This window comes from Mastomys coucha, unplaced genomic scaffold, assembly GCF_008632895.1.
Source record: "Mastomys coucha isolate ucsf_1 unplaced genomic scaffold, UCSF_Mcou_1 pScaffold9, whole genome shotgun sequence".
Classification (NCBI taxonomy): Eukaryota; Metazoa; Chordata; class Mammalia; order Rodentia; family Muridae; genus Mastomys; species Mastomys coucha.
The window spans coordinates 36,785,841-36,806,126 of NW_022196915.1; the positions used below are offsets into that span (position 1 = coordinate 36,785,841).

At 36.2% G+C, this 20,286-nt stretch overlaps 1 protein-coding gene and 1 pseudogene across 1 annotated transcript; both read right to left on the bottom strand.

The window, feature by feature from the left end:
- Nucleotides 1-3,122: 3,122 nt before the first annotated feature.
- LOC116084711 (olfactory receptor 4K2-like) lies at nucleotides 3,123-4,091 on the bottom strand. Its single transcript, XM_031361878.1, has one exon. It carries the CDS (start codon nucleotides 4,089-4,091, stop codon nucleotides 3,123-3,125), a length of 969 nt encoding a protein of 322 aa, XP_031217738.1.
- A 13,357-nt stretch (nucleotides 4,092-17,448) lies between these two features.
- LOC116084908 lies at nucleotides 17,449-17,946 on the bottom strand (annotated as a pseudogene).
- Nucleotides 17,947-20,286: the final 2,340 nt, after the last annotated feature.

Here is a 20,286-nt window from a genome sequence, read left to right on the forward strand (position 1 = left end):
ACTGACCTGTCAGACACAGTATACTTATTTTACCTTTTCCATACAGTTGTGGAATGTTTCAATTTAAGGTAAAGTTGCAAAATATAAATACTTGTTTAGAAAACATAGCTGTACAATATAACAATAAATATTCAGATAAACCCAGACAGAAGTAATTGGCATGTATCTAATATTATGAAAAATAACACATTTTTACTAATATAGTACTATGTCAGGCAAGATCAAGAAAGACTCTTCTATTTCAGTTCTAGCAATTTTGTGCTTTTTTAACACAACAGCAAAAGTAACAATATTATTATTTAGTATTTGTTACCGTTAGACACCATATATACATACATGTATATGTGTATATACATATATGTACATATATATATATGTATATGTATATAGTTTCAACATCAACAATGGTTACACACAATTACTGTGACCTCTCCCAAGCTGATTCAGACCTTGCCTTGCCACAAGCAGTCAGCCCACCTAGGGTGAGGCTTCATGACTCAAAGCCCTTTTGTTTAAGTCACCTCTCTGCCTCTCTCCAAGTTCCTACTAACAGCTATGCCCTGCTGAATTGCTTTGCCTGCCTTCAAGACCGAGCATCAGAATGCTAATTTGGCCTGAGATCCTGGCAAACTGAGGGAGGGGTTTTCTCTGCCTGCTTGATTTGTAGTAGCATAATACACTTTGGACTGTGAGCAGAAACCATTTCAGTCCCATTTTTAGTTTTTCCTCTCCCCATCCGATTCCCTTAATTTCCCCCTTCCCCTCTTCCAGAAGACCACATTCATGTGTAGTCTCTGGTGGCTGTAACAATTACAACAAATTTATAGGTGAAGAAAGTAAAGATAAGTGTACATACTTATATTGTATATATGTGGTGACATGCATTGGCTTTTGTGCAGAAACAACCTGCTCTCTGTGCTGCTGTTGGACAGTCAGTGTTTTAATGTTTCTACAGTTTTCCTATTGCACGATTTCATATTCTGCCAATGGTGAGTGGCACCCATTCTTTGTAACCGTTTAGTGCTGTAAAGAAATATTCCAAGTGTCATTAGGATTGTCGCTGCCAGAACTGATATGCATGGATGGCACTTAAAATAAATATATTATGACAACTGTAAAAAAAATAAATAAATAAAATAAAAATTAAAAAAAAGAAAGTAAAGATAAAAAAACTTTAAAAAAATTGCTCAAAGTTTTAGAAATAGAACAAACTTGTGGGGTTTCAATTCAAATTTGCAACATCTCTCTATGACAACGAAACAGATCCTGTACTTGAATGGTCCTGTAACATCCAAAAAGACTTGGAATACAAGATACTCAACAATGAATTACTGAAGCAAACAATAGTATTTTAGAGCTAGACTTCAAATTTTAAATAAAGATATTTTTGCATAAGAATAGAAATGAGGCAAATATATATTAACATGTATTGTATGTTTTGCTTACCTGAGGCAACAAAATGAGTATATACTTACTTAAAAATAAGCTAGCTCTCAAATTAAATGTGTCACTTTATACCTAATTTTAATACTACATTTCTTTATGAACTTCTATATGCAAAAAAACTTCAGATATTAAAAATGTATCTTTGAAGCTGTTGCTTCTTTGAGAGGCAAGAGCTTATGTTTTTATAGGATGCTAAGTCTCTGGTGACAGCTTGCTTTTATAGTTCTTTATATCCGTTAAATCAGGGAGAAACAATCTCATAGTATATCAGAACATTAGGCATTCTAATCTAGCTTCATCACACATTCTAGATTACAAAGAAAACCAATTTTTTATCATTTAGTTTTTAAAACAGAACAAAATTCGAGGGTTAAGTGTGATTTTGCTAGTACTTTTCCCAGAATAAAGCTACTGTTCAGAAGCATATTGATTAAAATTAAGACGTAGGTTGAGGTAGTTCAAGGAAAATAGAAATCACATTCCAATTTTACATAAAACATTATCATAAACATTTTAATCTACTTTTCATAATTCTCATGTTAGAGATTTAAAAAAGGGTTAAAAGGGTAAAATGAGTCTTCCAGGACCTAGCTCAGTGTGCCTTGCTGGTCTCCATCAATGTACTTTGCTTCTTATCATGAGTTAACTTTGGATTAGGAAAAATTCTCTTTGCTTTTGGATCTTTAGCAGTTTAGAAAATTGATCATTTACCTATCATCCAAAGATCATTTTAGATTAAAAAAATCTAATTAACATTATTGGTAATAAACCAAATGGAGTAGAAATGAATCATATATTTTAAATTTTAACTTCATTTTCCTTCTCAATAACCATATAATATTGAAAACTAAGTGCAAGCATTATAAAATTTTAAGAATAGTTTGAGCTATTTTATTTAAAATATAAAATGTATCATGAATTCAGCAGTTAATGGTATTCTCATACAAAAAAATCAATAGTAAATGGGTCCATTATACCTATTATTCATAGCTAAGTTCTAAAAGACAGTCTATTTAAGTAATCTACTTTCTATGATTAAAACATCACAGATATTCAATTGATTAATTACTTGCTACATCACTCATCTGATAGCAGTAATCTTCACACTAACTGAGAATATAGATTGCTAAAGTATTAATCTATTAGGTTCAAATTTGCATTAGAATCCAAACAATTTGATCTAGTGATTAAAATTGTTTAGTTTTATGCAAAATAATTATTTCATACTATCAAATCTTCTAATGTTAGGAATAAAGCTTGTTATGGTTCAAAATCCTAATCAAGATTTTAAATTAAAATGGACACCATAAAATATCACAAGATAGTCAAAGAGAAATACTCTGGATAAGCAAACAAGAATAGTTCATATTAAACTTCTTACAGAGTATTAACCCTTGTATATATGTGCATAGATTTCATGTATACAAGAAAATGAATCAATGTTCAAAATTATGGCAACATAACATTTTTATGAAAATACATTATAAATGTCAACACATCATCAAATGGACCCATGACCACAAAAACTAACAAACACAGCACTAGTTTTAAAACAAGCTGTTGAATCTCTCAACCCTGACTTCTTAGTATCATAAATGTAGACCAAATGTTTAAACAGGTAGATCATAGGTTAATTATCTCTTATTCTGTTAGAAAACCTCATCTTATTCTCTGGATCACTCCAAGCCTTTCACTGTATAATGTGGATTTATCTTCCCAAAGGAGAAATATTGGTTACTCATTTTTTTCTTCACTGCTGTTCTCACTTCTTGATTTCTCAAAGTATAGATAAGTGGATTCAGAAAAGGGGTGAAGATGGTGTAGAATACAGAGAGAATTTTATCCATCAGAAAGTTTGTGAAAGGCCACACATAAATGAAAATGCATGGTCCAAAGAACATGAGCACAACTATGAAATGAGATGTGCAGGTGGAAAGAGCCTTAGATGAGCCAATTGAGGAGTGGCCCCTGATGGTGACAAGCACCACAATGTAAGAGATGAGCAAAAGCAGAAAACTTATAAGAGCAATAACACCACTGGTTGAGACCATGAAGATACCAAGAACATATGTATCTATACAAGCCAGTTGGATTACCAAAGGAAGGTCACAGAAGAAACTGTCTACCACATTTGGACCACAGAAGGGTAAATAGAGGATAAAAACTAGTTGACTCATTGTATGTAGGAAGCCTACCATCCAAGAAGTTACTACAAGTCCAACACATACTTTTTGGCTCATAATTGTTGAATAGTACAGAGGTTTACATATGGCAATATACCTGTCAAAAGACATGGAAATCAGCAGTACAATTTCAGTTCCAGTGAAAAGATGCAAAAGAAAGATTTGAGAAATGCACCCCTCAAAAGAAATGGTCTTGTGGTGAGCAAAGAAGTCCATGATCATCTTTGGTGTTGCAAAGGAGGAGAGGCATATATCAATCAGAGAAAGGTTGCTGAGAAGGAAGAACATGGGGGAGTGGAGACGTGAAGTGGACAGGACAGTGAACAGAATTAAGCAGTTCCCAAGCATTGTCATTAAGTAGAAAATGGAAAATGCCACAAAGAAGAATATCTGAAGCTCAGGAGAATCAGTGAGTCCAAGTAATACAAATTCCGGTACTCTGGAATGGTTAAGCCTCTCCATCTACCCGTGGACTCTGCTCTGTAGTCATAAAAAACAAAAAACAAAAAATTACAGTTCTGGGAAAACATAATATATTTATAACAACATGTGAAGAACTTAAAACATTACTTAGTGATTATCTAATCCACTGGTTACGTAGAATCCATCTAAAAATGTTCTTAGGCACAAGATGCTTGTTTTTCTTTTGAGACGATTTAAACAACAAATACTGGATAGCACTACAGAGGCACAGCTTCTTGGATCTATCCATCAGCCAAATACAATACATGTCAGGTCCAGTATTATAGCCCTCATAACCTATCTGACTACACCCATGTTGCAGGGTGGACATTGATAGAAACAAGTGTTAAGTTTGTAGAATGTGCTAAACAATATATATATATACATATATATACATATAAATATATACACACATATATACATGTATATATATATGTATATATATACATATACATATACATACAAGAAAATAAGAGCTGAGCTCTCAAAGCTTTTACTGATGCACAAGAAGTGGAATTATTTTTGAACCAACCATTTTGACAATTTAACTAACAATTTGAATAATATGATGAGATCAAAAAAATTCACTCAATCACTATGAGAGTGACAAATTATTTAGTTTAAAATTTTAAACTCATGAAACTATTAGTGATCAAAAAAGTATACTTGTAAACACTCTATGGGAATCTCAATTTATATGATGTTATAATCCCAAAACATTTTTAAAGGTAAAAAATAAAAATATTCCACTTATCCTCCTTTGATCCAGTTTATGCAATACAAAGTTAGTGTATTAAACTGAGATAAGATGTTTAGAACCGTATTTTCAGGACTCAAATAATTTTAAAGTTAACTTTTCCATTTATAGTCCTCCTAAGTTTTGAAAACTTTATTGTTTATTAATGTCTACCAAATTGTCAAAAAACACTGTGAAATAAAATAAAATTTGGTCCTGGTTTACCAAAGCTAATGTGAGAAATGAGGCAAGATCCTCCAGTCATCTAACTAACACATTGTAGACTTTTGACTAAAGAAAGTGTGACTGACCTGTATATTAGCAAAGTACATGTTTATTAGAAAAATTGATCAAGCATAATTAGTCAAGTAATCAATAATCTAATGTTATTTTAGCTCAATTAGTTATAAAAAAATCTATGTCACCAATATAATTTCTTTCCTCCTTTTTAGTTAAATCAGTATGTTTATAGGTAAAGTCATGAGTCATTTGCTACATTAAATCATTGTAGATATATGAGTGTGTTTCATCTAAAGTTTTGGTGATAATTTGTCTATTTGTAGATATGTTAGTATATCTAATCTTATATTTTATCCATCTTCAAAATTGGATTTTTGTTTATTTTATATACAAATTTTCTAAATTCACCTAAAGTGATCAAAATTTTAAATATGTGTATGAAACAAGGTGTATCTGTGCCAAGAAATTTAAAGTATCTTTCTATAGTAACATTTAAGTTATTCTTGATCTGTATAGAGTTAGAAAAGAATAAAGTCTTTGTCATAAATTAGAGGATGCTCAAATGGAAATAGAATCAATAAACTCTGATTTTCTCCACTATTTATTTCTCTTTCATTAACTTACTTCTAATTAAGCTTAAAATACATTTAAAATAACAATTGAAACATATTACAAGCATCACATGAAAATCTGAGACTAGGATTGAAATTACTTTTGACTGAAGATTAATAGAGTGGCATTATGGTTTCTAGGCTAAGAGTAAATCTTAGTAAAAATTGAAGCAACTCTTCCAAAATAATTTGGCATCACTTTTGAACACTTAACACAAAATTCCCATTCACTGAATCGTCTGCCTTCAAAGAAGAAATAGTATGTCCAGTGTAGTTGTGGCTTACTCCATAGCCCATTCAGAAGTAGGAAGATGACAAGAGGAAATAAAATCACAAGTTCACATCTTAAATGCTGTACAAAATAATTGTACTGTCCAAACTACAATCTTCCTCACTGTTTTGTCTTTAACTATTACTGGACAATCAAGGCTCAAATTTAAGCCATTACCATTAATTTTATTTTTTCATGTAGCTTCCTGTTTTCTCATGAAAAAGAAAGTATATTTACATACTGTTTAAGTGCACACATTCAATTTGCCTTTTATGATTAATAAACACTGTTAAATTTTTAGATAACAAATTGTAGAATTCTCAAAATGGAACCATCACTCAGTAGTTACAAGTAGCAATGATGTTTTTGACCATAATCATATCTCAACAGCCTTTTAACCTGCTGACCTCTTTAATCCTGAGAGTTAAAGTAGATGATTTTATTTAATCCTCTTAGCATAGCTCCTGAGTAACAGCCAAAGACATTTCTGAAATTGAAAATGTTGTTCAGAAATGATACTTCATTTAATTTTATTAGTAGTAATTGATATAACATTGTGTAATAAAATATTCTAATCTTGCTTCAATTTAGTGATTCAATGCTATGCTACCAAAGTAATTAAATTTTCTTTTAACCAAAATTATTTCATTTATCTTGGCTTACACACTTTGCTCTTTCTGATAGTTCCATGACAAAGATTTAATTATGATGAAAATTATGCTCACAATCACCATAAGTGAAGGTTTTTATTCACTTCATCTCTAGACAGGCAACTCTAATCACTCTGCATTAGAATAATCTGACTTCTTTTTTCTTCAAGATATATATATATATGTATATGTATATACATATACATATATATATATACACATATGTATATACACAATTTGCTCTCAAGATCTTTACCATAATACCTGATTTTTAACCTACTTATCAGCTATGCAGTCAGAATATGATTCACCACATCTTAAAAATGTGTAAGTCTTCTGAAATCATGATGGTATTAGCAAGCATTAGTAGCCAGGAACTTGAATATATATTTTCTCCCATCTTGATATAGAAACCTCTAAAAGGCCTTTAGGAGGTAAGTGATTCAGTCCTGAAATCTACTTGCAGTGGGAGTTATTAAAATGCTGAACTGTCTTCTCGGAGTTGCAAGGAGAACTTTGTATGTGTCTCCTTTATTTAAACTGGGAGGCACTTTCCTGATGAAGTAGTGTTCCTCAGAGAAAATGGTATGACTGGACCTTCCTAAGAGAGGAAGACAAAGAACAAATTCATAAAGATATTTCCATTTAACTCCAGTGTTTAAAATATCAAATTTGGAAACTATTCTTTAAGGCACTCCAATTTATCTCCGAAGAAACATGGTTTCTATAAGACCAGTGAATTAAAGTATCAGACAAAACAGTAAACAGTTAGCAAAAACAAATAAGCATAAAGTTGGCTGTTTCTATGGATAGGTGAAGACTACACAAAAGATATCACAAAGCCCAAAGTACCTTGGGTAGAACAATTTCAATTAAAATTTGTATGTGTTTCTATGACATATATATATATATATATATATATATGTATAAATATATACATGTATATTTATACATGTATATATATATACATGTTTATGTGTCATGTACATGTATTTGAAGTGTATAAAACAAGTTTCCATGGACCTTTTCTTTTTCAAATTTTTAAATATGTTTTTTGTTTTATCTTACTTGATAAACATTCCTGTGTGTATGTACCACTTGTGGTTGTCAGAGTCTAGATGTTCTAGAGGGCAATGGATCCTCTGCAATTGACGTTCCAGATGATTGATATCGACCACATGGGTGCTGGAAGAAGAGATCCTCTGCAAGATCAGCAGGGGTTCTTAATTGCAGAAACATCTCTCTATCCATAATGTGGTCTTTTAAAACATCATTAGTGTTATCTATCTCTCCCCTTATAAACTCCTCTGTTCTATGTTTTGTTTTGTTTCTTTGTTTTGCTTCATTGGTTTTTAAGTCTGAAGGCTGCAGGCAAATAAGACCATATGCAGGCTGAGGAGAGTTTTATAATGAAGTGAGTCTTATAAAACATCAGATAAAGACCATTCAGAGAAACTATTTGTATTCATCAGGACTCTTTCTCAGCCAAACGAGAGCCATTTTGGGGTTGTAAAAGATTATCAAAAGAAGTGAGAAACTGTTTGTCTAAAGGAAAATGTGACTCTAGAATAGAGGAGGTCAGGATAAGATAACCTTGCCTAAGCCACTTCAATATCACTGGTGTTCTATAATTCCAATCACTGATCCCTAGCTAGTTGTTTGGTAGTTACAAGTACTCAGAATTAAACACAGAGATATATGTTGTTATTTCTCCCTTTTCATTTCTGATTTTGTTAATTAGGATTAACTGTCTCTGTGCCCTCTAGTTAGTCTGGCTAAGGGTTTATCTATTTGTTAATTTCTCAAAGAACCAGCTCCTGGTTTGGTTGATTCTTTGTATAGTTCTTTTTGTTTCTGTTTGGTTGATATCAGCCCTGAGTTTGATTATTTCTTGCCTTCGACTCCTCTTGGGTGAATTTGCTTCTTTTTGTTCTAGAGCTTTCAGATGTGCTGTCAAATTGCTGGTGCATATTCTCTCCATTTTATTTTTGGAGGCACTTAAAGTAATTAGTTTTCCTCTTAGTACTGCTTTCATTGTGTCCCATAATTTTGGGTATGTTGTGGCTTCATTTTTATTAAACTCTAGAAAGTCTTTAATTTCTTTCTTTATTTCTTCCTTGACCAAGTTAAAACAACCCTGAGATTCCACCTCACACCAGTCAGAATGGCTAGGATAAAAATCTCAGGTGACAGCAGATGCTGGAAAGGTTGTGGAGACAGAGGAACACTCCTTCATTGCTGGTGGGATTGCAAGCTGGTACAACCCCTCTGGAAATCAGTCTGGCAGTTCTCCCGGAAACTGGACATACTACTATCAGAGAGTCCAGCTATACCACTCCTGGACATATACCCAAAAGATGCTCCAACATGTAATAAGGACACATGCTCCACCATGTTCAAAGCAGTCTCATTTATAATAGCCAGAAACTGGAAACGACCCAGATGTCCCTCAACAGAGGAATGGATACAGAAAATGTGGTACATCTACACAATAGAGTACTACTCAGCGATTAAAAACAATGAATTTATGAAATTCTTAGGGAAATGGATGGATCTGGAGAATATCTTCCTGAGTGAGGTAACCCAATCACAAAAGAACACACATGGTATGCATTCTCTGATAAGTGGATATTATCCCATAAGATCAGAATACACAAAGTACAATCCACAAACCATAAGAAACTCAAGAAGAAGGAAAACCAAAATGTGGATACTTCATTCCTTCTTAAAAGGGGCAACAAAATACCCATGGAAGAAGTTGTAGAGACTAACTATGGACTAGAGGCTGAAGGAAGGACAATACGGAGACTGATCCACCTGGGAATCCTTCCCATATTAAATCATCAAATCCAAACACTATTATGGATGCCAGCAAGTGCTGGATGACAGGAGCCTGATATAGCTGTCTCCTGAGAGGCTCTGAGAGTACCCGACTAATACAGAAGTAGAGGCTTACAGCCATCTATTGGACTGAGTACAGGGTCCCCATTGAAGGAGCTAGAGAAAGGACCCAAGGAGCTGAAGGGTTTGCAGCCCCTTAGGATGAACAACAATATGAACTAACTAGTACCCTCAGACCTCCCGGGGACTAAAACACCAACCAAAGAGTATACATGGTGGGACTAATGGCTCCAGCAGCATATGTATAGTAGAGGATGGCCAACTCTGTCATCAATGGGAGGAGAGGCCCTTGGCCCTGTGAAGGTTCTATGCCCCAGTGTAGGGGAATGCCAGGGCTAGTCAGCAGAAGGTGGGGTGGTGAGCAGGGGCGGGGGGACAGGGGTTTGTTTTGGTTTTGGTTTTTTTTTTTGGTTGTTGTTGTTTTTAATTTTTATTACTTTTTTTCTTTTTTTTTTTGGAGGGGAACTGGGAGAGGAGATATCATATGACATGTAAATAATGAAAATATCTAATAAAAAATATATATCTTAAAAAAACCACAAAGATAAAGACTCAAGGCTAGGATTCACATATGAAACACTTGCTGCATTTGATTTGTGTGTGTCAGCGTTCTCTTATGTAATGTACTTTTTTCCAGTTCCTTCAATTTCCCTGGAAATTGGATCTGTAGTTTGCTTTAGGGGAAAATGGGCATTTTACAAGGTTAATTTTACTAATCCATCTTTATGGAAGGTCTCTCTGTCTTTCAGTGTCTTATTTGATGTCTTTATTCATTAACATTTTTCATTGTAGATTATACAAGTCTTTCAACTTCTTTGCTACGTTTGTTTTGGAATTTTCTTTTATTTTTCTACTGTCAATAGGATTGTTACCACGATTTTTTTCTCAGTGTTTATCCTTAGAATGCGAGAAGGCTACTGGTTTATAATCTACCACTTTGAACTGTTTATCAGCTGTAGGAGTTTCCAGTTAGCTTTTGGGTCTCTTATGTACAGAATCACACCACCTTCACATAGAGATGTTTTAATTTCTTTTCCTATTTGTAACCATTTTATCTCCTCTCATTGCTGTAGCTATGGTTTCAAACACTGAACCAAATAAGAACAGAGAGAGTGGGACCCATGTTATGATCCTGATCTTAATGGTAATGATTTTTTTATTTTTCTCCACTTAATATAGGCTGGTCATGTATAACCTTTACTATGTGGAGATGTGTTTCCTTGATCACTGCCTCTCTGGGTTTTTATCATGAGGGATCTTGGATTTTGTCAAAGTCTATTTCTGCTGCAATTGAAGTGATCGTGGGGTTTATGTCTTGAGTCTACTTGGTGTATTACTTTTACTGACATAAGTCTGTTGAACCAACATTCTGCATCTCTAGAATGAAGTGAAATTAACCATGCTTCATGATCTTTAGGATGGAACTTTGAATCTAGTTTCCAACTTCTGTATTGATAATTTTTGAATACTCTTAGTCTCATAAGACACCATTACTGTTTGAGAAAGTCTGATTTTCAGTCTAGTAGTAGTTGACTTATGAAAATCTACGAGGCAGTGCTTGGTGCAGGTCTCTTCTGTGCTGTTAATTTCCCCTTGATGGCTTGTTCCTTTCATCAGTTTATAATAGACTATCATTTTTTGAAAAGATTTGAATATAGTCAGACTATAGAATAGCAATGCCTGTTCATTTCCTGACTGGATTTGGTTGGGATACTCTTTCTCTTCCGTTTGCCCTAAATAATGTTTATCCTTGATAGTGTTTCTTGGGAGGCTTCAAATAGGGGAATTCTGGTTCCTAATTCAATCTGCTAGTCTGTGTCTTTTTATTATTTACTTACTTGTCAAGATTTCACTATGTGGCTCTAGTTAGTGTGGAGCTTACTATACAGACCAGAGTGGCTCTGAATTCACAGAGATCTGTAGAGGGTTGATGTGGTGCTTCTATGTATTCAAATGCTAAATACTGGCTCCCTAAGACCTGGTTGCCCCAAGACTTGTCAGCTTTTGTTGTGCAAACTTTGCTCCCCAAGTTACCCTCAATTGGGCTATAAAGATGCCTACAGCCTACACTGGACATAAGAGAGGAAGCAGAACAAAGATTCCTGGGCTTGGGGTCTGAGGTAGGGTCCAGGAGGAAGGGGGACAGGAGAAAGAAGAACAGGTCCCAGTGGAGAAACATGGATCTTGAACACATGGCCATGAGATCTAATGGAGTGGGAGCCGCCAAGGTGGAATCTTGGGGATCAATACGGGAAATAGACAAATTAGCATAGAGGGTTGATACCTGCCCAGTTTTGGAGTTTGTTTGCTTTTTATTTATTTAATTTTTACTTATTCATTTTACATCCTGTTTACTGCCCACCTCCCTGCCACCCTCTTGTCTCCTCTAAGTGGGTAATCTCCTCCTGGGTATCCCCCAACCCTGGCACCTCAATCTCTGCTATGTTAGGCACTTCCTCTCCCACTAAGGCTAGACAAGGCATACATCTAGAACATATACCCCACACAGGCAACAACTTTTGGGATAGCCTCTGTTCCAATTGTCTGGGACTCACATGAAGACCAAACTGACATCTGTTACATGTGTGCAGGAGGCCTAAGTCGAGCACATATATGCTCTCTGGTTGGTGGTTGAGTCTCTGAGAGCACCAGGAGTCCAGTTTTGTTGATTTTGATGGTCTTCCTGTGGAGTTCTTATCCCATCTGGGGTTGTAATCATTCCATACATTCTTCCATAAGAGTCCCCAAGCTCCATCCACTGTTTGGCTGTGGGTGTCTTTATCTGTCTGGGTCAGCTGCTGGTTGGAGCCTCTTAGAGAACAGTCATGCTGTCTGCAAGCATAATTAAATATCATTAATAGTGTCAGAGATTGGTGCCCATGGGAAGGGTGTCAAGTTGGGCTTGTTATTGGTTGGCCATTCCCTCAGTCTCTACACCTTTCCCTAATCCCTGAATTTCTTGTAGACAGGATAAGATTTTGATCGAACATTTTGTGGGTAGATTCATGTCCTTTCACTCCACCAGGATTCCTGACCACTAGAGGCAGCCATCCCAGGCTCTGTACCCCAGTGCTGTGAGTCACAGCTAAGGACATCCCCATTGGTTCTTGGGTACCTCTCCATCTCAGGTCTCTGTCTCTTTCTGGAGATGCTCCCTGCCCCGCCCCCATTGGTTGCAGATTTCCATTCATTCTCTGACATCTGGTCATCCCCCATATACCTGAACCTGAACCTCCTATTCCCCTCCCTATCTCCTCTCCCATCCAGTTCCCCGCCTCCATCTGCCTTCCATGACCATTCCATTTCTCCCTTCCAAGTGAAGTTCAAGCTTCCTTACTTGTGCCCTCCATCCTGTCCAGCCTTCTTGGGACTGTGAAGTATAGCATGGGCATTCTGTATTTTATGGCTAAGATTCACTTATAAGTGAATACATATTGTGTATGTCCTTTTGAGATTGGGTTACCTCACTTAAAGCTTATTATAAATCTAAAGATCTCTATATCTTTTATTTGGGACAATCATGGTGATATTAAATGTTTGGCTTATGTTCTAAGAACCAAATTCTGTCACTAATCCACCCCTGTGGCTTGATTCATGTCTGCATCAATAATTGCTCTCTATCAGCTAACCTATTCTGATAATAGAGTTACAAGTACCAGTTGGTTTAGAGAACAGAGGGACCCTGACCATACTGTGTATATTACTGTGTATATTTTAGAAAATGTGGGCATTGGAAGAAAGAAAATATAAGTAAGCAGTCACAGGGAGATTAATAATTAATATGAGCTTGTTGGATGGGATGTAGAGGAGAAAAATACATGTCAGAATGGGAATATTAAAAGCAAAAGGAACACCTGGAGTGGATATATGAGGGTTTGGGTTAATGGGAGACTAAAAAGGTGGAGCAAAGTTCTATATCCAGATATAATAAACTAGGTGGGCTTTTATGCCTTGACAGAGCAATGGATACAGGAAAAGGAAAGGGAAGGCAGGGAAAAAAAGAGCCAAAAAGTAAAAGTCCTGAAGAGTAGAAGACTGTGTTGAAATGATCCACGGATATATTGCATCACATAGGAAAAAATTAGAGCTGAGTTGGGATAGAGTTGGATAGAGATGCAACATAACAAAACCATCAGAAGATAATAGCTGCAGTAGATAAGGAAAGACCTAGGGGGAGATAGAGGAAAATGAGGTCACTGGGCTGAAAGTTACTTTTGTCTCCTTAGAAAATCTGCTGCTTCCTCTCCTTTGTCTTGGTCTGGGATAAACTTTGCATTTATTTTTATCAATTTAATTCTTCTTTTGTGGACTTTCCATTCCCCTTCTGTATAGAGTGTTCATTTCTCTCTTATGTGAGCTGTGGAGAGCCAGGTCAAACTCCACGCAGCTGTGGTTCCTTCATTCGCACAGGGTTGACAACTGTGAGTGGCTGTGTTGTGAGCCAAGCATACTTTGTAGCCTCTGATCAGTTCCCACAGCTTTGGCTTTTCCTGTTAGGGTGCTGATGGTTAGTCCTGGCAGATGTTCCTGGGAACTCCTTTTTTTTAAAACTCATCTTGACACAGCTTTGGTAGATTTCTTAATGAAAGTTCTTTTAACCCAGGTTGCTGCCATCTCTTGAGATTCTTAGCTATCTCAAGTTATTTCCCTAATACTTCACTATTAATAAATTTAATAAATAAAATAATAAAACTGAATAATAAAATAATTTTCACTGAATAATATAATCACAAACAAAACAATGGGACAAGAACAACTAGAATGATGTTTATCCTTAAATGTATATATACTACAGTTTACAAGTACAAGCCACAAACATAAATTTCAAGTTTTATCATATCTACATTTAACTTTTTATTTTGTTCTGTATCACAGGCCAGCCTTGAACTTGTAATCCCTGCCTTAGCTTCCCAAATACTTGAATTATAGGCATATGTCATTACATCTAATCTATATGCACATTTTTATAAGAGAAAAAGAGCTGGTAAAATTAACACTAGATTTATTCATTCAATAAAACAAATATAAAAAATAAACAAAGTCCAAACTATTACTTTGGCATTTGACAAATTTTCCCTTTCAAATTAGCTATACATGTATTTAGCCATGTCTCAAAGCAGTGAAGACAGAATTTGCAAGTCCTAAAGCCACATGTGACAAGTAACCACAATTATCCAAAATGATTATATTTAATAAATTTTCTTCTTAGCTGTGATGGGGGAAACTTTTCCCCCCACAATGAACAAAGTAAATACAAAGACTTATAGTTGTTCATGGTACTGAGAATAAGTAAGAGTTGAGTCCTCGGTCCTCTACAGGGCATTTGTGTCATCTCCTCTAAGGCTAAGAGACTATCTTGGAAGATGCAGTGGAAAGAATATAGAAGCTGGAAGACAAAGAGAGGTGCAGTGTCATACTTTCCTCTGACATGTCAGGTTTAACACAGGCATAATCATGACAGTTCTAACACAGGCATAATCATGACAGATCTAACACAGGCATGATCATGACAGGTATAACACAGGCATAATCATGACAGGTCTAACACAGGCATAATCATGACAGATCTAACACAGGCATGATCATGGCAGGTATAACACAGGCATGATCATGACAGGTCTAACACAGGCATAATCGTGACGGGTCTAACACAGGCATAATCATGACAGTTCTAACACAGGCATAATCATGGCAGGTCTATCACAGGCATAGTCATGGCAATAGCTGTGACTGCTATGGGCTTTCAGAAGACTGAGCCTGAAGACAATCAATCATGGATCAGGAAGGAGCCCTACCCCTCTTTACTGGACAATATCTGAGGGAGGGACAGACATTGTCTTTGGTTGTCTGCCTACTGGAGTTCACCAAGCTCTAATGCAAAGTTCAGAGGATGGTCTAGTTGGTCATCAATGGGAGGAGAGGCCCTTGGTCCTGTGAAGGTTCTGTGCTTCAATGTAGGAGAATGCCAGGGCCAGAAAGCAGGAGAGGGTTGATGAGCAGGGGGAGGGTTTTTTTTGGGGGGGTGAGGAGAAACTGGGAAAGGGGATATCATTTGAAATATAAATAAAGAGAATATCTAATTTAAAAAAAGAAAAAGAAAACCAACTCATCCAGATGGCATAGTTGGTTAAACCCAGCAGGTCACAAAACGAAACAATGAGACTTGTATGTGGGAAGAGTCTAATAGGGAAGATAATAGGAGTGGGAAGGAGAAAAGAGAGGGTAGGGGAGAGACTAAACAGAAAGAATTACATATGCTGAAGTTATCAGAGAACAAATATAAATAAAGATTTTTTTTAATCTATGGTGTCACAGATTTTTTCTTTTGTGTTGTTTAGCCACAAAGAGTAAATTAAGTTCCTGCTACTCTGCCATGATCACAAGCCTAAGTATACATTTTATTTTAAGTATTATTCAGTAAATTTAAACATATGGTTCATAACTAGAGTTCAATTCCAAAGACCCATGTGGTGGATGGAGAACTAACTTCCACACATGTTCACACACACACACACACACACACACACACACACACACACACACTCACAGAGTAAATGAATGTAAAAGAATTTTAAGAAATAATTATTAAGGTTAATTTACTTTGTGTGTCTACAGATGTTACTGCTAAGTGAAAATAAAACAAAAATATCCATTTTTAAAATAAAAACCATACAGGCAAACTGAATACACAAAATTAATTTAATCAACAGAAGTAGTAAAGAATGATATTTTCAGTTGTTGTTGGTAAAAGACTGAATGGACAGAACACGTTAATTTTCACAAGTGTGGTAGGGTAGAGCCAGGCTTAAAGTTTGCTTAGATTCAGAATTAAAAGACATAATGGTTTGGACCAAGGTGAAGGAATTATCTTGTATAGTATTTGGATGATGGCAGAACACAGTTTGACTTGTTCATAGACTGTAGATTATAAGAAATATGTCCTCAAAATATTATAATCCAAAGTTCTGGAGAAGACACCAAACAGACCGAATTTTATTAACTACGCTTGGCTGGTGTGGTAAAGAATAGAGAATGCTGAAGAGTCAAAAGAGGCTAGGATTTTTTTTTTTTTGAGACAGGAAGTGATGACAGGAGATAGGCATAGTAATCACAAAGTCTCAAAAAAGGAATGATGGAACAGATGATGAGGTAAAAATGAAGGTGGGAGGATAGAGAATTCTGTTGGAGGAGGCTCTGTGGAAAGTGATAATTAGAAGTCAAGTATTACTTACCAGAGAGGGAAGACAGAGAAGTTTTAAGACATTCAAACTAGACTTTAAGATACTCTGATAGTGACAAGAAAAATCCTTAAAGTCCATAAAACTATAAAACACAAGTAGTGAATTTTAATAAAACTTATGTACTTTCAGAATAGTGAAACCATGTTTGTCAATCATAACAAATATCTTATTTTTCATTGTTAATTAGGCTTTTTATTGTTTTGTTTTGTTTTTTAAATTGAAGGTCCCTTACTGGTCCTGCTTCTATGAGTGTCCAAGATCAAAGGAAAGGGGAGGGCAACCAGCTGGTGCAGGGAGGGTCATTTCCACATTTTCATTTACACACAGAGCTAAACAGACAAGCACAGAGTCACTATTGTGGTTAGAAGTTGGCAGCATGGGATGGGAAGGAATGAGGAGTAGGAATGTCATTAAAAAAAATATACAGGCTCCCCCTAAACTGGATGCCTAAGACAGGACTTGGTCTGCTTCAACCAAAGAGGAATCAAAAGATCACAAGTAATTTGGGAAGGCCAGAACCATCAGGGATGGAGGGAGAAGGACGGTCCAGAAGGTGGAAGGGATGCTTGGCAACTAGAGTGAAGGAATAGCCCTCCCGCTGCTGGGAATCCCCAAACCCCTCTGGTCTGGCAGGAGAGGGGAGACCTGCAACACCCAAGATCAGATCTGGGGTTGCTAGATGCTCCAGGCAGGGGGCTGGCAGCTGCTCATAAAGGCTTGCCCTCCAGGGAAATGATGGTGCTGCCACCTAGTTTCTCTGCCAGGGTGCAGCGGTCCTTGACCTCCTCTTAGCAGTTAGCTTGTAGTTCATGCTTGATTCAGGTCAGCTTCTTCTTGATTGCATCCTTGGAGCTGGAACATATCATTTTGGTCTTAAGGTGTGCATTCTCCGGGACTTAAAAGATGAACACCGGGTTCTCCTTCTTGCTCTCCTTGGTCTCATAGGTTGCATCATAGAGAGCATAGTGGCAGTCCTTGTCTGGCTGCATCTTGACAAAAGTGGTATACAGGTTGTCCACAGTCTGCCCCACATCTTCTACCAGGATCTCCTTGCCCTCCTCCAGGATGAAGTTCTTCTTGTCCTCACTTGGGCAAAAGAGCACTGCCTTCTTGTGTTTCTCCACTTCTGGCGTTGAAGACTTGTGAACCTTCATGTCATTGAACACCTTGATGACACCATCAGAGACAGCCACATCAGAGGCCATGTTTCTGAAAATGAAAGGGAGACAGAAAGAGCTACTGAAGACCTGAACCACCACACCTTCTGCCAGGATCCGACTGAACCACAAATATATTTTAATATGAGATATTCATAGTAAGAAAAGTCTCTATACTTGTATGCATTGGATAATGTTTATATACAAACTTTATTTTCTAATTATATTTCCTGTAATTCAAAAACTGCTTTTAAAACTTGATTAGCTTGAAAAGAAGTGGAAACAGCTATAGAATATCATTAAAGAAAAGAAGAGCAAGTTTACATGTTGAGAGATTAAAGGGTCTAGTAAAGTTTTAACATTAATAAATAATGTTGCTATATGCTGAGGTAAAGCCAAAAGAGAGGACACAATTGTTTGTGGAAAGTAGAAAAGTTGGGCCAATATGATGGCTCAGTGGATAAGAATGCTTGTCACTAAGCCTGATGATCTGAGTTTGATCCCTATAGGGCACATCCAGAGACCTCCTTACCTAGGGATCCATCCCATCTGCAGACACAAAACCCTGATGCTACTATTGATGCCAAGAAGCAATTGCTGACAGGAGCCTGGTATGGCTGTTCCCTGAGAGATTCTACTAGCACCTGACCAATACAGATGCAGATACTCACAGCCAACCACTGAACTAAGCTTCAGAGATCCCAGTGGAGGAGCTAGGGAAAGGACTGAAGGAACTGAGAAGGATTGCAACGCCATAGGAAGAACAGTACCAACTAACTGGATCACCCAGAGCTCCTAGGGACTAAACCACCAACCAAAGAGTATACATGGAGGTAGCCATGGCTTTAGATACATATGTAGCAGAGTATGGCCTTATCTACATCAATGGGAGGGGAGGACCTTGGTTCTGTGGAGGCTTGATGCCCTGGGTAGGGTGAGCAGTGAGGCAGGAGTGGGTGAGTGGATGGAGGAGCACCCTCATAGAGGCAAAGGAGAAGGAAGAGAAGGGTGATAGGATGGAGGGTTTTTGGAGGGATAACTAGGAAGAGCAATATCATTTGAAACTATAAATGGCTAAAATGATTAATTAAAAAAAAGAAAGAAAAATGGAACAAATTTTGACAAATTATCCTCTGACCTCTACAAATGCACATGATATGAATATATCCATATATGTGCATGCAAACACAAAACAAAAATAAATAAATATAAAAATAACAAATGAAAAGAAGACTGAAATGGTGTCTTGGTGTTTAAGGGCATGTACTTCTCTTGCAGAGAACATGAGTTCAATCCCCAGCATTGATTTCAGGTGACTCTACACCAGCTTATAGCTCCAGCTCCAAGGGAGCCAACACTTTCTTCTTCTACATGTGGCAAGCACATTATCTCATATGAACATGAACACACATGCACACACTTAATTAAAAATAAGGTAAATATTAAAAATAGATTCATAGAAGTTATTGAAAAGAAGAAAAAAAAGAAAAGGGAAAAGGAAACAGGTAAGAGTAGCCATCTGCAGCAGGAATGACTCCAGTTTATAGGCAGGTGGAATAGCCTATGGAGGCACAAAACCATGACATCTAGTCTCAGAAGAGATTGAAGAAAACACAGATTGGTTGCACCAGTAGTTGGAGTAGGGACTTTAAAGAGATTCTCTTCTCTTTCTTTTCTCAGGGAAACAGGAAGCAAGATGTTTAGATTAGATTCACAATGGGGAAGTATACTTAGAGATTAAACAGTTTGGTCTATTAGACATTTTGCTATGTACTTCCTTTATAACCATCAATGTTTTAATTTTTAACTATTAGTAACAATATATTTTTAAAATTAATGCATACAGAAAAGAATTTATTGAATTTCCCTGGTCATATATTTATTAAAACCAATAATTAAAAAACAGGACCTCATGAATTAAAAAAAAAAAAACATTCTGTATAGGAAATAGTTCTATAGCTCATATGAAGAAACCTAGATAATCTTTACCAACAGTGTATTCTATAGTAGGTTAGCATCTAGAGTAAAGACCCCCCCCCAAATATATATACATCCCAACTGTGGTGGCTGAATATATATGGCTCAGTAAATTCTTTTCTGTGTGAATAAGTTTACATGGTCTCTATATTTTAATCTGTCATATTCAAATACCTTAAGCTAAAAGCCTTGATCCATTTTGGAGGTGAGTTTTGTGTAGGGTGAGATATAAATATCCATTTTTATTCTTCCTTATTTATCTATCCTGTTTGACCAGCAGCATTTGTTGAATATTCTGTCTTTTTCCCAATGAGTATTTTCTTGTTTAAAAAAAAAAAGTTAAGCTGATGATATGATAGTATACTTAAGTGACCCCAAAAATTCCACCAGAGAGGTCCTAAACCTGATAAA